A 12,493-nucleotide genomic window follows, 5' to 3' on the forward strand; every position below is an offset into this window, starting at 1 on the left:
GCCGTTCTTGCTGACAGTCATCTCATAACTGAAGTTTATGTTTATATGATTTTGTTTATTCCTTTTGAATGATACATGGCAATATAATACATTTGGCACCAGCTACACAACACTCTAAAAATGTGTTTTTCAGGTAGTGAAAAAAGTGCTTCATGTGCTCAATCAACTGGTTTTATTCATGTTAAAAATAATAAATCTTTTTATTTAATTTGAAAACCGATTGTTCTTCTCCATGACCTTTTTTTAACAGTTTTGAATATGCAGTATTTTATAGTTATGTGATTTTGCTTATTCCTCCAAAATATATATATATGTGTCACAGTCCAGGTGTGTGGAGGCAGGCAGGATGACGAGGATATTTAATGTAGCAACAACAAGGCAGAGACAGACACACACTCGGGGTAACATTCACAATAACCGACAACACTGGAATACAAGAGACAGGAACTGATATAGGGCAGTTAACGAGGGACCGACAGGTGAGCACAATGAGGTGATTAACTAATAATTAGACGGGCTAAACCAACAACAGGGGAAGAAACCACAACAAACAGTCCACAGGGGTGTTACAATATATATATGATATTTACCAATATAACAACTTTGGCACCAGATACACTCTAAAAACCTTTTTTTTATCATTATTAATAATTTTTTTTTATGTGCTTCATGTGCTCAATCAACTAGTTTTATTCAAGTACAAACATTATATGTCTTAAGTTTATTTATTTATTTGTTTCTTTGTTTGTTTATTTGCTTACTTGTTTTGAAAACTGCCTGTTCCTCCCCATTTTTATTTTATTTTATTTCTTCCACATGATTTTTTTTATTTTTTTTTATTGAACGATTTTGAATCCCTTAATAATATTTATTTAATATGTTTAAGGGAATCAAGTTATATGGAATATTTTAATATGACTATGATTTAATATGAGCCAACCTGACTTTATAAGTTATACGAACATAAGTCGTTTCTAAGATTCAGGTCAAATAGAAAAAGTTCCTAGAAGTACATAGTGAAATATTTTTTCCTGTTCTAGTTTTATTTTTATTTGCATTATGACTCTATTGGTGATACTAGGGATTGAAATATCACACACTTATGTTTTCACTTTTTATAGTGTTTCAAATAATACATTTTAAATGTTTTTAATTTTAAAACACATACAGTTGCAGGTCCAGAGCTCTTGATACGCAGGAACAAATATTCTAAAATGAAGTCTCCTGTTCCTTCCTGAAAGCCTGAAGCCACTGCCTTCTCAGCTTGACTGTTGTGTGTTTGTGTGTGTGTGTGTGTGTGTATTTTAGCAGACACAACGCCGTGTGACCTTTCACCTCCCGGATGGCTCTCAGGAGAGCTGCAGTGACAGCGGGCTTGGAGAGCAGGAGCCCAGTAGCGGTACCAGCACCACCCAGCCTCTGCCCTTGGGCTTCCCTCAGGAAGAGTACTATGAACAGACCTCACCGAACAGCCGCACTGAGGGTGACGGCAACTCTGACCCCGAGTCCAGTAAGTACTGACCGGTGTCCTTTACCAGCACATTTTCAGCAGCTGAGCGGGCAAAAGGCAGAGGACACAACTGTGACGGCCTCTATGCTAGGCTGATAAACTGCTAAGCAATGTTGTTATTTAACATATACACAGGTTTTTAATTGAAATCACTTAGTTCATATTTGTCATTTTTGTAAAAAACATGATATATTTTTTTGTTTGATGAATAGCACAAAAGAACAATGTTTATTTGAAAATATTTTGTTACATTATACATTTTAATGTGTAAAAAAAAAAACGTCCTGACTCCGGACTTTTGAACTAGTGTGCGTGTAGATGGATGGATGGATGGATAGAGATAAACAGCACCTGATTAAACAACTGTATTAATATCCATCCATTTCTTCTATTTTGTTTTTGGAAAACAACAAAAGAAAATGAAAATAAGATAACTTATAGAATAACTGTAACTAATTTTGAAGATTATTGTTTTGTCAGTAAACATAAAAAATAACAATGCATAGCTACTATGAACCTGAACTCTCCATAATGTTCTTATCTTGCGAATGAATCAGCACTGTGTATTTCCACACAAGTTTTGAGTTTCATGCTTCAAATCAATGGACGTACTCCTGTTCAAACGCTTTCCATTCATTTAGATCTGATTCAAGAAATCATTTTTTTCCCCCTAGAAATATTTGATTTTCAGTCTGCACTGGTGCAGCATCAGAAATGCACACAGTTTATAGGGCACATTGCTGCTAAGTGAACATTATGCTGCCCTCTGCAATAGTGCTTTGCGGAGCAAATAATGCTTGTTTAGGAAGGGTGTTTATTTGCTCAAGTTGTTATTGTTTAATGAGGTGCAAAAGAGCTGGTTAGTATTTACTGCTGGGCTACTCTATATTGCACAGCCATTAGTCTGACCGACTGGTCTTTGTGAATGTAAGCTTAGTAGATCTTCTTTATCAAAGCAGTCATTGTGTTTGATTCTCGCCGTGACCCAGGGAGGTAAAGCCCTTCTATCTCAAACACCGTAGGACGGTCCGGTGTGGCTGGCAGATCCTGTGATCAGCACAGATCTCTTCATCTCTTTCTGGCTTACAGATCAATAATATGGCTGAATTACCATAACATTATTCATGTTGTTTATGGCAAAACAATTTTGAGAGAAAAAAAAGCACAAGAGTAAAATAAATTGGCTTGTGTACACCTGCAGATATCCTCTCTATCTGGTCCATAAATGAGACAATAGCGTCTCTGACTGAAGCACAAATGTCTTTCAGTTCTACAGTGCAGCAGAGCTATGACACTCACAGTGTTGTGTAAGAATGAATGCATTTCTTCAGCTCTATTCCTGCCAAGCTATTTACATACACATGGTGGCCAGTCTTTGCTCTTAGATTAGCTGTTGTTGAACCGGCCTGCTGTCTCTGATAATGCAGCGTGTTCTCTCAAACTGAGCCGTATCCTTAAGTGTATATGCATTTAAATGTATATACTGTATGTGTGTGTGTGTATACTTTATATATGAGACATTCTTTTTTAAATTTTCTGATTATATAACTATTTTTAAATGAGCAGCATTTATCTAGAACAATAAGTATATTGGGGCGACAGAATTAAAATAATTAAGAATTAATTTACATTAAACACTAAGCTAATAAAACTAAACAACAATGTAATGTATGCACGTTAATTAAAAAAAATTGAATAAACAGCCCTATTTAACTAAATCTTTATTTCACTGCAAAAAGGAAGATGTGAAATGCCTTGTTCAGTTTGAGTTTCTGGAACAACACTGAGTGATGATTCAACTAAATCACTGAACTATTGAACCAGACACTGAAATGTTGAAGATGAACCAGGTGAATCAGAAGAATGTGTGATTTCAAGGGTTAGTTTTCTCAAAAATTACAATTCTGTCATCATTTACTCACCCTCATGTCATTCCAAACCTCAAGACTTTTGTTACTGAATGATAATTAGCAGATTTTTCATTTGTGGGTAAACTCTCCCTTTAAGAGAGAGATATTCTAGTAAAACATGTTTGATTATTACCAAACTGTGTGCACAATAAATGTGACAAAAATAGTATTTTGTCACACCACACTGCTACTTTTAGCAGTATATATATATATATATATAATTTTGTGATGTTTGAAGGTGTTACAGTCATATTGTCAGGGTTCCAGATAGAGGGATGGAGCGAGGACTCAGTATTGCAGAAAATGGCTTTTAATGACAATAAAAATAAACAAAACCGCAACAAAAACTACCCCGAGGGGGAAAAACAGGCTGGCAAGGCAAGGCAAGGCAAGGCAAGGATCTGGACACATCCAGGGATGGACGATGACATCCAGGGGGAAATAACGACAACGAACGGACCCAGGACTGCAAACACAAGGAGAATAAATGGAGAGCAAATGAGGAGGGTAACGAGGGAGCACATGTGGGGCAAATTAACTAATAATCAGGTAACAAGATGGGAGGGGTCAAGACAATTGACATGAGCACATGGCACACCGAATCAAAGACAAAAAGCCATGTGCTCACACAAAACAAAACACAAGCACATGGCCAGCAAAACAAATCACAAGCCATGTGCTAGAACAAGAGACACGAACACGCAGCTAATGAGAAAACTCATAAGCCACGTGTTCACACAAGACAACAAGAAAAGCACGCGGCTGAACACAAACCGCGTGCTTAACAAAACACAACACACGTGGACAGAAGAGCGCACGGCCGAGCGAACTCGAGACCGCACGCTCCCACAACAGACAGAACATGGAGCGCGAGTGTCCGGACCCCGACACGAAACCGAAACTCAAGACATGAGTGCCGGGATCTGAACACCACGCTCCAACATGAAACAGTACACGCAGACGAGAGCGCACGGCTCGAGCACACTCGAAGCCGCACGCGCACATGAAAACAATGACATGACGCGAGTGTCAGGGCTCTGTCACAAAACCATGAATTACACTAGACCGAAGTGACAGAACCCTGACACATATTTAGGTTTAGGGCTATGTGCAGTTTAGTATATTATATTCCTGATATGTACTGGATGGCTTGTATACCACAGTCCACAAACTAATAATCCCATATATTTTTTTGTGTACTATTTTTCATACACTGAGAGATAACAACAGGCTGGATAATGGGCTGCTTCTGTGCATCATCCTGTAGAAAGAAACAAACTATAAAACTAGTAGTGATTTGCATATGCTAAGTGATTGCTCTGTGGCTCATTAATATTCTGCCATGGATGCATCTCAGGCTTCATAAAATCAGCCTTGTAAATGGGAGCACAACGTTTGTGTCATTTGGGAACTGGGTTAATTGGCAAAGTGGACACCTTTTTTTTGGCAATCCCCCCCACTCTGTCTGGAGGCTAAACTGTTCTCAGGTAATTCAGAGAGCAAATGATATTCGAGAAATACGAGAGGGAATTCTGAAGTCAATCTTCTTATCGCACTGTTTCTTTTCACTTCAACTTCATCCTTCAAGCAAACCATTCTTTGTACACAAAATCTATCATTTATTCTATTGTCAAAGCACAAGCTGAAAAAACCTGAAAGCTTCCAAACTGACAGCCTCATGAATAAACATGAGCAATCCAACGCTGCTTAAAATGAAAAATACATCATGCACTTTTATCCCAAGATTATTTGCTGTTGTGCAAAAGCCAGATGGATAGAAATCATGTCATTTATTTATAATCAGCAGAAGAGTGGTTCGAGATGGCATAAAGCAGAAGAGAAAAGGCTGACGTCATTTCCTCGAGGGTGATGGGACCCCCAAGGTGTGCTCGACGAGGACAGAAGTCAACCATCTCATACGCTCCCCATTTCCTAGCCCAAAAGTTCACTGATAAAAGCTGTAGCCGTTGTTGAGAGTTCAAAAAGAGAGATAGATCCCCTCTCTGTTGACAGACTCTGAACCAAACTGACAGCCTCATGAATAAACATGAGCAATCCAACGCTGCTTAAAATGAAAAATACATCATGCACTTTTATCCCAAGATTATTTGCTGTTGTGCAAAAGCCAGATGGATAGAAATCATGTCATTTATTTATAATCAGCAGAAGAGTGGTTCGAGATGGCATAAAGCAGAAGAGAAAAGGCTGACGTCATTTCCTCGAGGGTGATGGGACCCCCAAGGTGTGCTCGACGAGGACAGAAGTCAACCATCTCATTCGCTCCCCATTTCCTAGCCCAAAAGTTCACTGATAAAAGCTGTAGCCGTTGTTGAGAGTTCAAAAAGAGAGATAGATCCCCTCTCTGTTGACAGACTCTGAGACTGTGAGAGGAGTGCATCGGAGGCGTAGGGAGCCCAAGACGGATTAGATATGGTTTTATCAATGAGCAGCAGGCAGCTGTAGCTGTGGCAATCGCTTATCTTGTCGTCTCAATTTGAAAAGAGTGAGAACAAGAGAGAGAGTGAGAGAGCAAGACGAAGGGGGATTGAGAGAAAGAACAGAGAGTACCGGTGGCAGACCCAGGGAAAAGGTAACGTGAAGCAGGTTTACGCACTGAAAGGTGGCATGGCAAGGACTCGCGTGTCATCACGGCTTGAGTAATAGCAGGTGGAAAAGCAGAGGATACGGCCTTCTTACGACAATGTATTTCTCTGCTCGTTTTTTAAAACAGCATCTTTATTAGACCGCCCGCTTTCGAAATAAAGTTCATGTGACATTTATGTTACTGTTATTTATGAGGCAGGAGGCCGTTCATTTTATGGCTCCCTTTTGCTTCGCCTCCTCGGGCTTTCTTTATCAGACGGTCACTAGTAGAGTTTGCTCATTTTTGTCACACTGTGCTCTGAGCGGCTCAAATTTGCCATGGCCTCTGGCCGATTGGCTAAAGACTCCATTCTGCTGTTTGCCGAATTAGCATGGACGTTGTTGTCTCTCTGCCACCACCCTGTGCTTCCCTCCTCCCAAACAGCTGGCAGAGAGAAAAGGGAACTTCTCATGCAATTAACATTTTTTAAATCTCTGCTGTCCCTTCAGGCGGCCAAACCTTTGTACTTAACATTAAACAGTATTATGCATTAAAGTGTATGTTTGGGATCAGCGCCGCCGTGGAATCCAGGTGGTTACGTGTCTTTTACAAACAAACTTAATCTTAAATTATTTTTTTCTGGTTTTAACGTGTGGTCAACCATCATAGTAAGCCATCTCATCCCCAGCCCAGCATGCATGAATGCTTGAGTCTAAAAGGAATAAAAACAGACGAGAAATGAAACGACTGGGATGAAATAGCTTTTTTTTGCTTGCATGCTTGTTAAAGACCTTCCACGGGACACCAGTAATCATATTGGGATGGTCACTTGAACCAAACCATATTTGCAAAGTTGACTTCTCTCATGCTAAACAAATAACTGATTTTGTGCTGCAGGGTTTTGGAACCTATTTCCAGTTGCCGCATTATGACCGAGTCAAATTAAACCAGCGGCAGGACGAATGTACACATTTTTAGTATTCTCATGCCAGTTTTGCCCTTATTTCTAAAATACAATTATATTAAGCTTTGCCTTGAAAGTGTTGAGTCTAGTCTTTGTAAGGAGGTGAGTGTTATGCACTACAAAGCTAATTTGCTGTAATGGTGTGCTTCGTGATTGCATGAGTCACATTGTTTCCTTCCAAATAAGTCAGATTAATTACATAAGGGTTATTTATAGATCTATACTCATGCAGCATTGCAGTGTGTGCTGATTTACATCCTTAATAACCCTCGCAGACGTTGGACTGGTGGAAATCTGGTAGCAATTGCATTATGTTTTGTGTGGCCACCAGGTGACTAATGGAAAAGAGCAGCTAATGAAGAAGCTTGCAAACAAGCTGCTCTTGGTGGTTGTTCTGTTTGCATTGCTCTATCTGATATTGCCGTTGTAGAAAAGCACTATTCATGGTTAGCCATGATTCATTTATTCCAAAAGTTTAAATGTCTAGTAGTGTAGGCTACCAAGTTCTATCTGGTCATGTGGTCTCACCATGACTGCCCTCGTGAAGTAAAATTAAATATTGAAACATTGAAATATTGTGAAATATTATTACAATTTAAAATAACAGTTTTCGATTTGAATATATTTTCAAATGTAATTTATTTCTGTGATGCAAAGTTGAATTTTTTTGCATCATTGCTCCAGTCTTTAGTGTTACATGATCCTCCAGAAATCATTCTAATATGCTGATTTGCTGCTTAAGAAACATGTATTACTATTATTATTACCAATGTTGAAAAGAGTAGTGCTGCTTATTTTTTGTGGAAACTGTGATATGTTTGTTTTTCGGGAATGTTTGATGAATATCAATTTTAAAAGAACATATTTTGAAGTAGAAACATTGTAAGATAAATGTCTTTACTGTCACTTTTAAACAATTTAATTCTTCCTTCTTGAATAAAGTAATAATTAATTTTACCTCAAACTTTTGAATGGTAGTGTAAAATAATGCATTGCTGATATAGCTGCATTTTTCCCCCATTGTTTGTAAACATATTTTATAAGCATATGCTTTCAGAAATGTTACAAAATATTTTTCATGAATGCCACAATCATGGAATTTGCTTTTAAGTGAATTTACGGAAACATTCATCTTGACTCATATATGCAGATAAATGAAGCCATGTATATAGCTTATACAGTGCCTTCATGAAGTCCATTTTGCTTTTGAATATGATTTTCGCATGTATCTACAGTGCAGTCTAACCGATTTAGTCTCAGGGAGTCTCCAGCATTTTGCCAGCTAAAAGCATGATGCTGCAGTGTCATTAGTAAAGTATTAGTCATTGAGAGAGATTTCCTGATGTGTAGCATATGGCCTCATGTGACCAGCTTATGTCTTGACTTTCTAAGATTTAATCTGGTGTCTAAAAAATATTTTCAAATAAACCAATCCATTTTATTCATCCTAAATATAATAAGATTAGAGTTTTAACAATGCCGATACACTTTCAGCATGAGAGCTTTAATGTATACTTTCCCTAAGTGCATTGATGGGTGATTTTTGTTATTGTTTTTTACTGCAGTGTTTAGAACTGAAACATGCATGGTCTTGGTTTAGCCTAAGATATTAAATGCTCTCTCTCTTTCACTTTGGCAGAGCATAGCTGTTATTGCTGTTAGTGGTTTAACAGATGCTAGGTTGGCCTTTTCAGATAATCTCAAGCGGAGCATGTAAAACAATGTTATAAACATGGCACAAAGCGATGGGACGCTGTGTAAAATGCATTTTCATTAAATCAATTCAGGCTGCCTATTATTTTCTTCAGTTATCGGTAATGAATGTGTAGCTTAATCACACTACATTTTGTTTTACATCTTCCCAATCAGAATTCTCCCACTTTTGTTATTATTATTATTATTATTATTATTATTATTATTATTATTATTATTATTATTATATAAAATACGTGTTTATATTTTTCATACAATTTTAAATTCACATCATAAATAATAATAAAATAAATAAAAGAATTATAGCATATTAAGCTATTTATATTTTTCATAACCAAACTATAACCAAAAGTCTCCTATCTTGGGACCGAGGAGGTTATCGGACCCAGTGTTTATTCATCCGTGACCAGTCATGTCCAGAATCTGGACAGGCTGCAAAGACACTTCTGTTCATGACACTTTGAGGCTTCATCATCTAAATGTCATTTTGATTACGTTTCTCCCACATGGCATGATTTCAGGGGCACTTTCATGTATGGTTGCCAGAGAAATACGTAGAGCAGCTCATTATCAAAGCATTAACATGCCAGGATGTATGTCTTGGATACACATCAATTTTTCATGCTCTTGATTCACTTTGTGAACAGAACCAGACTGCAGACTCCAGTTCCATCAATCAAACGCATTTTGTTAGAAGTCTATCATCCTTCAGAAACACTCGCCTCCTTGACATCTACAGAATCTAGCCTGCTTGATTTGACATGGTGCAAGGGATAGGTACGAACAGCCTGCTGCCTCATTCAGATGCAACAGGAAAACACAGAAAGCAACTGAAAAATTGATATGTTGATGTTTTATTAAATGCCATTTGTTGCCAATAGTTTGACAATTTTTTTTTTCTCTTACGCAACAGTAAATCCTAAAAACCTCGGGTTTTGAACAAAACTGTCACATGGAGACTAAATGTGAGTTTCAGAAACTGGTTGCATGTGTGGTTAGATTATGCTACGCAATGAAATTTAAGCATATTATATATTTTTTTATTCCACTTAACCTTAATTTGTATTCATTTAATTTATTTGTCTAGCAACATTAATAGACCGTGCAGTCTTTCTTATTTTTCCTTTGAGGACATTTGCTTAAACAGCTCAAATTAAGAGTATTTTATATTATCTATATATGACATTTCAACGCAAATTATGCCTGATTTCTTACCGGGGTCTAATGTTAGGGCTGTTGTGTCTACACAAAGAAGTGGGTCTCTAAAATATGCCACGGCGAATTGATTAAAATGCATGTCCACACCTCTTTCTCATTTTTCTTATGCAGACAGTGCCAAGGATAAAGATGGGCCTCAGATAGGATTGTTGGCCAAAATAAACGAGCGTCAATATATTATTTTAAAGCTAAACAGACTCAGCATCTTAGGGGTTGTATTTTATGGTGACAGTAACTTTATTGACACGTGTAATTTTTTGGTGTCAGGTTAATAAACCGCTGAAGCCATTTTAGGTTAAGTATTAGTGCAAATCTCATATTGCATATTCATGAAACCAAACATCTGCAAATTCTTCTGTAAACTGGGGCATTTAGTCTACCTACAGGGTGAGGCATCTGGGCTATTTAAGATTGATAGATTGAGAGAAATTCTTACCTATTGTTATATCAAAGCAAGATGTAGCTCGCTCTATTTCCAATTTATCAACAAGGGGAGTGAAACACGGCTAATATGAGGCCGAACGATTGTGAATAAGTAATCTTTTTTAGCTCCTAGTCCTTTATCTTCACACGGGTCAGTAGGATGTAATCTAGGCGCGTGTGCATGTGCATGTGCATGCAGGAACCGGATGACTTGGTGGCACCCTGTGGTCCGGTGATCAATGTGAGCTCTGATTCTTTGATAAATTGGTATTCTCAAACAAATGGATGACTTCAGAAAGAGCTCGGGGCCAGTAACACAGACAGATGGAGTGTGGGAACAAGGGAGCTTTGCTGAGTGGAGGAAAAAGTATTTCATTTGGGACACATGGAGGATGGATTAGACTTGCCCTGGCAGGAAGTGTTTGGGCTAACAAAATATGACAGGAGCTTTTGAGGGCTTGACACTGAACATGGAGGCCTGGCAGAGGCGTAGCTTGCGAGCAGAAGAGCTGGTGCATTCATCACATTTGCCATGGTCAAGTTTGCAGGCCATGCTGCTGCTACCAAGCATCTGTGGGACCTCCAGGCAGTGGAGCACCAGGAGGGTCAAGCAGTTGCCTGCCACTTTGCGCCGTCTGCGTCGAGGCGAGCCACCAAAGTGCACCTCCAGCTGTTGAGCCGACCAGCCACGAGTGTCCCTGTGCCCTGATTCTTCTGCGCACCTGCTTGGTTGCATTGATTTGCTCTCATTCCAGGCAGTCCTAACTCCCAGGGGTTTCAGCTGTTCAGCATCTGTCACGCCATGCAAAATTTTCCATATACTGTATATAAATCTTTATTTACCATGTTCCTGCTCTCTAGTTAAAGGAAGATAGCCCTTGTTGGTGTTCTCTGATTAAGTTTCATCATGCTACCATGGGTCCAAACACTGTGATTTAATCAAGATCTACAGTATGGAATTATGCAGTCATTTGCTGTTGTGGTAAAACACTAGCATTATATCTGAGCCATCATTTCAAACTTTACTGTAAACAAAAAAACAAATAAAAGACGAAGAAATGGAGATCGCAAATAATAATAATTATACACTCACAACCTTTTAGGCATTATATTTATATTATTATTGGTACATGTATGGTAATATTAATATACCAGCCTACTTGAAAAATAATCTACATTTTATTAAAAAAAAAAAAAATGTACAGATAGCAACCATCATTAAGTGGATGACATTATTTAAGACCACATTTTTTATTTTTCATATTGTTTTATTTTATCTATCATCTATCTATCTATATCTATAATTTCTAATAATATTAATAATAATAATAATAATAAGTCTGCGTGTGTGAATGTGTGTGTAAAAAAGGAAAGAAATATTTTTTTAATTGTACTTAATAATACAGATTTTCACTATGAATTATATGGCAAACCATAATTTTTACTTCCAAGAACATAATTTTAATGTAATTTATAATTCAAATGTCATTTTAAAGTTAAACCTAATATAGTGTTTCCATTTTATATAGTAAAATGTCTATTGGTAAACCACTTCACCACTTTGTGTTTTTACTTTTCTGTTAAAATCGTGAAACGTCTATTCCGATTTCCAAAGCAGGTTTGCAGTGGATTTAACAGAGGCACCGTGTGTGTCCTTGATTGTGTAGCTGGCTTAACTAGTCGGTCACAGCGGGAGGCAGATGTTGTCTTGCGGCATAGTCGTTCGCCTCTGCCACTTTGATGTCTGATGTCACTGTGCGTGCAGGTGCACTGCTCTTCTGGGTTAACTCTCTCACTCTCTCCCGGTCTCTCTCTCTCATGCCCGTGGTCAAAGATGCAAGTGTCACACCAGGGGATATGCCTATTTTAGAGCCAGTGAGCTATAATAATTGATGATCAGACCTGCTGTCAGTGTAAAAATGCAACTCCAAATGAGGCACGGCGTACTAAGCCGCACACACACGGGAAACCGAAGCACGGAAGCACAGTTGCAAGCGAAGGTATGACGAGAGGGCCAGGCGTGAGGACAGAAGAGGCCTATTGCACCAGTTGATGAGGGGTTTGTCCTTGAGATTGTAGATTTGCATTCTAATGACAAGAGATGCTCTACTGATAATACACGCCTTGATGCGCTTCAGCTCGTAGATCTCTTTTACACCTCCACACTCTAC

General features: G+C 38.2%; 1 protein-coding gene across 1 annotated transcript in view; it reads left to right on the top strand.

Annotated features, from left to right (window-relative positions):
- LOC107569257 (protocadherin-11 X-linked-like) overlaps positions 1–12,493 on the top strand; it is a 201,048-nt gene that overhangs the window by 132,818 nt on the left and 55,737 nt on the right. The window contains exon 6 of the mRNA XM_016255294.1: positions 1,309–1,510. Within this exon, the coding sequence (XP_016110780.1) occupies positions 1,309–1,510 (202 nt within the window). The remainder of the gene's footprint in view (positions 1–1,308; positions 1,511–12,493) is intronic.

The sequence above is a fragment of the Sinocyclocheilus grahami genome, unplaced genomic scaffold (genome assembly GCF_001515645.1).
Source record: "Sinocyclocheilus grahami isolate Dianchi unplaced genomic scaffold, SAMN03320097.WGS_v1.1 scaffold1327.1, whole genome shotgun sequence".
Classification (NCBI taxonomy): Eukaryota; Metazoa; Chordata; class Actinopteri; order Cypriniformes; family Cyprinidae; genus Sinocyclocheilus; species Sinocyclocheilus grahami.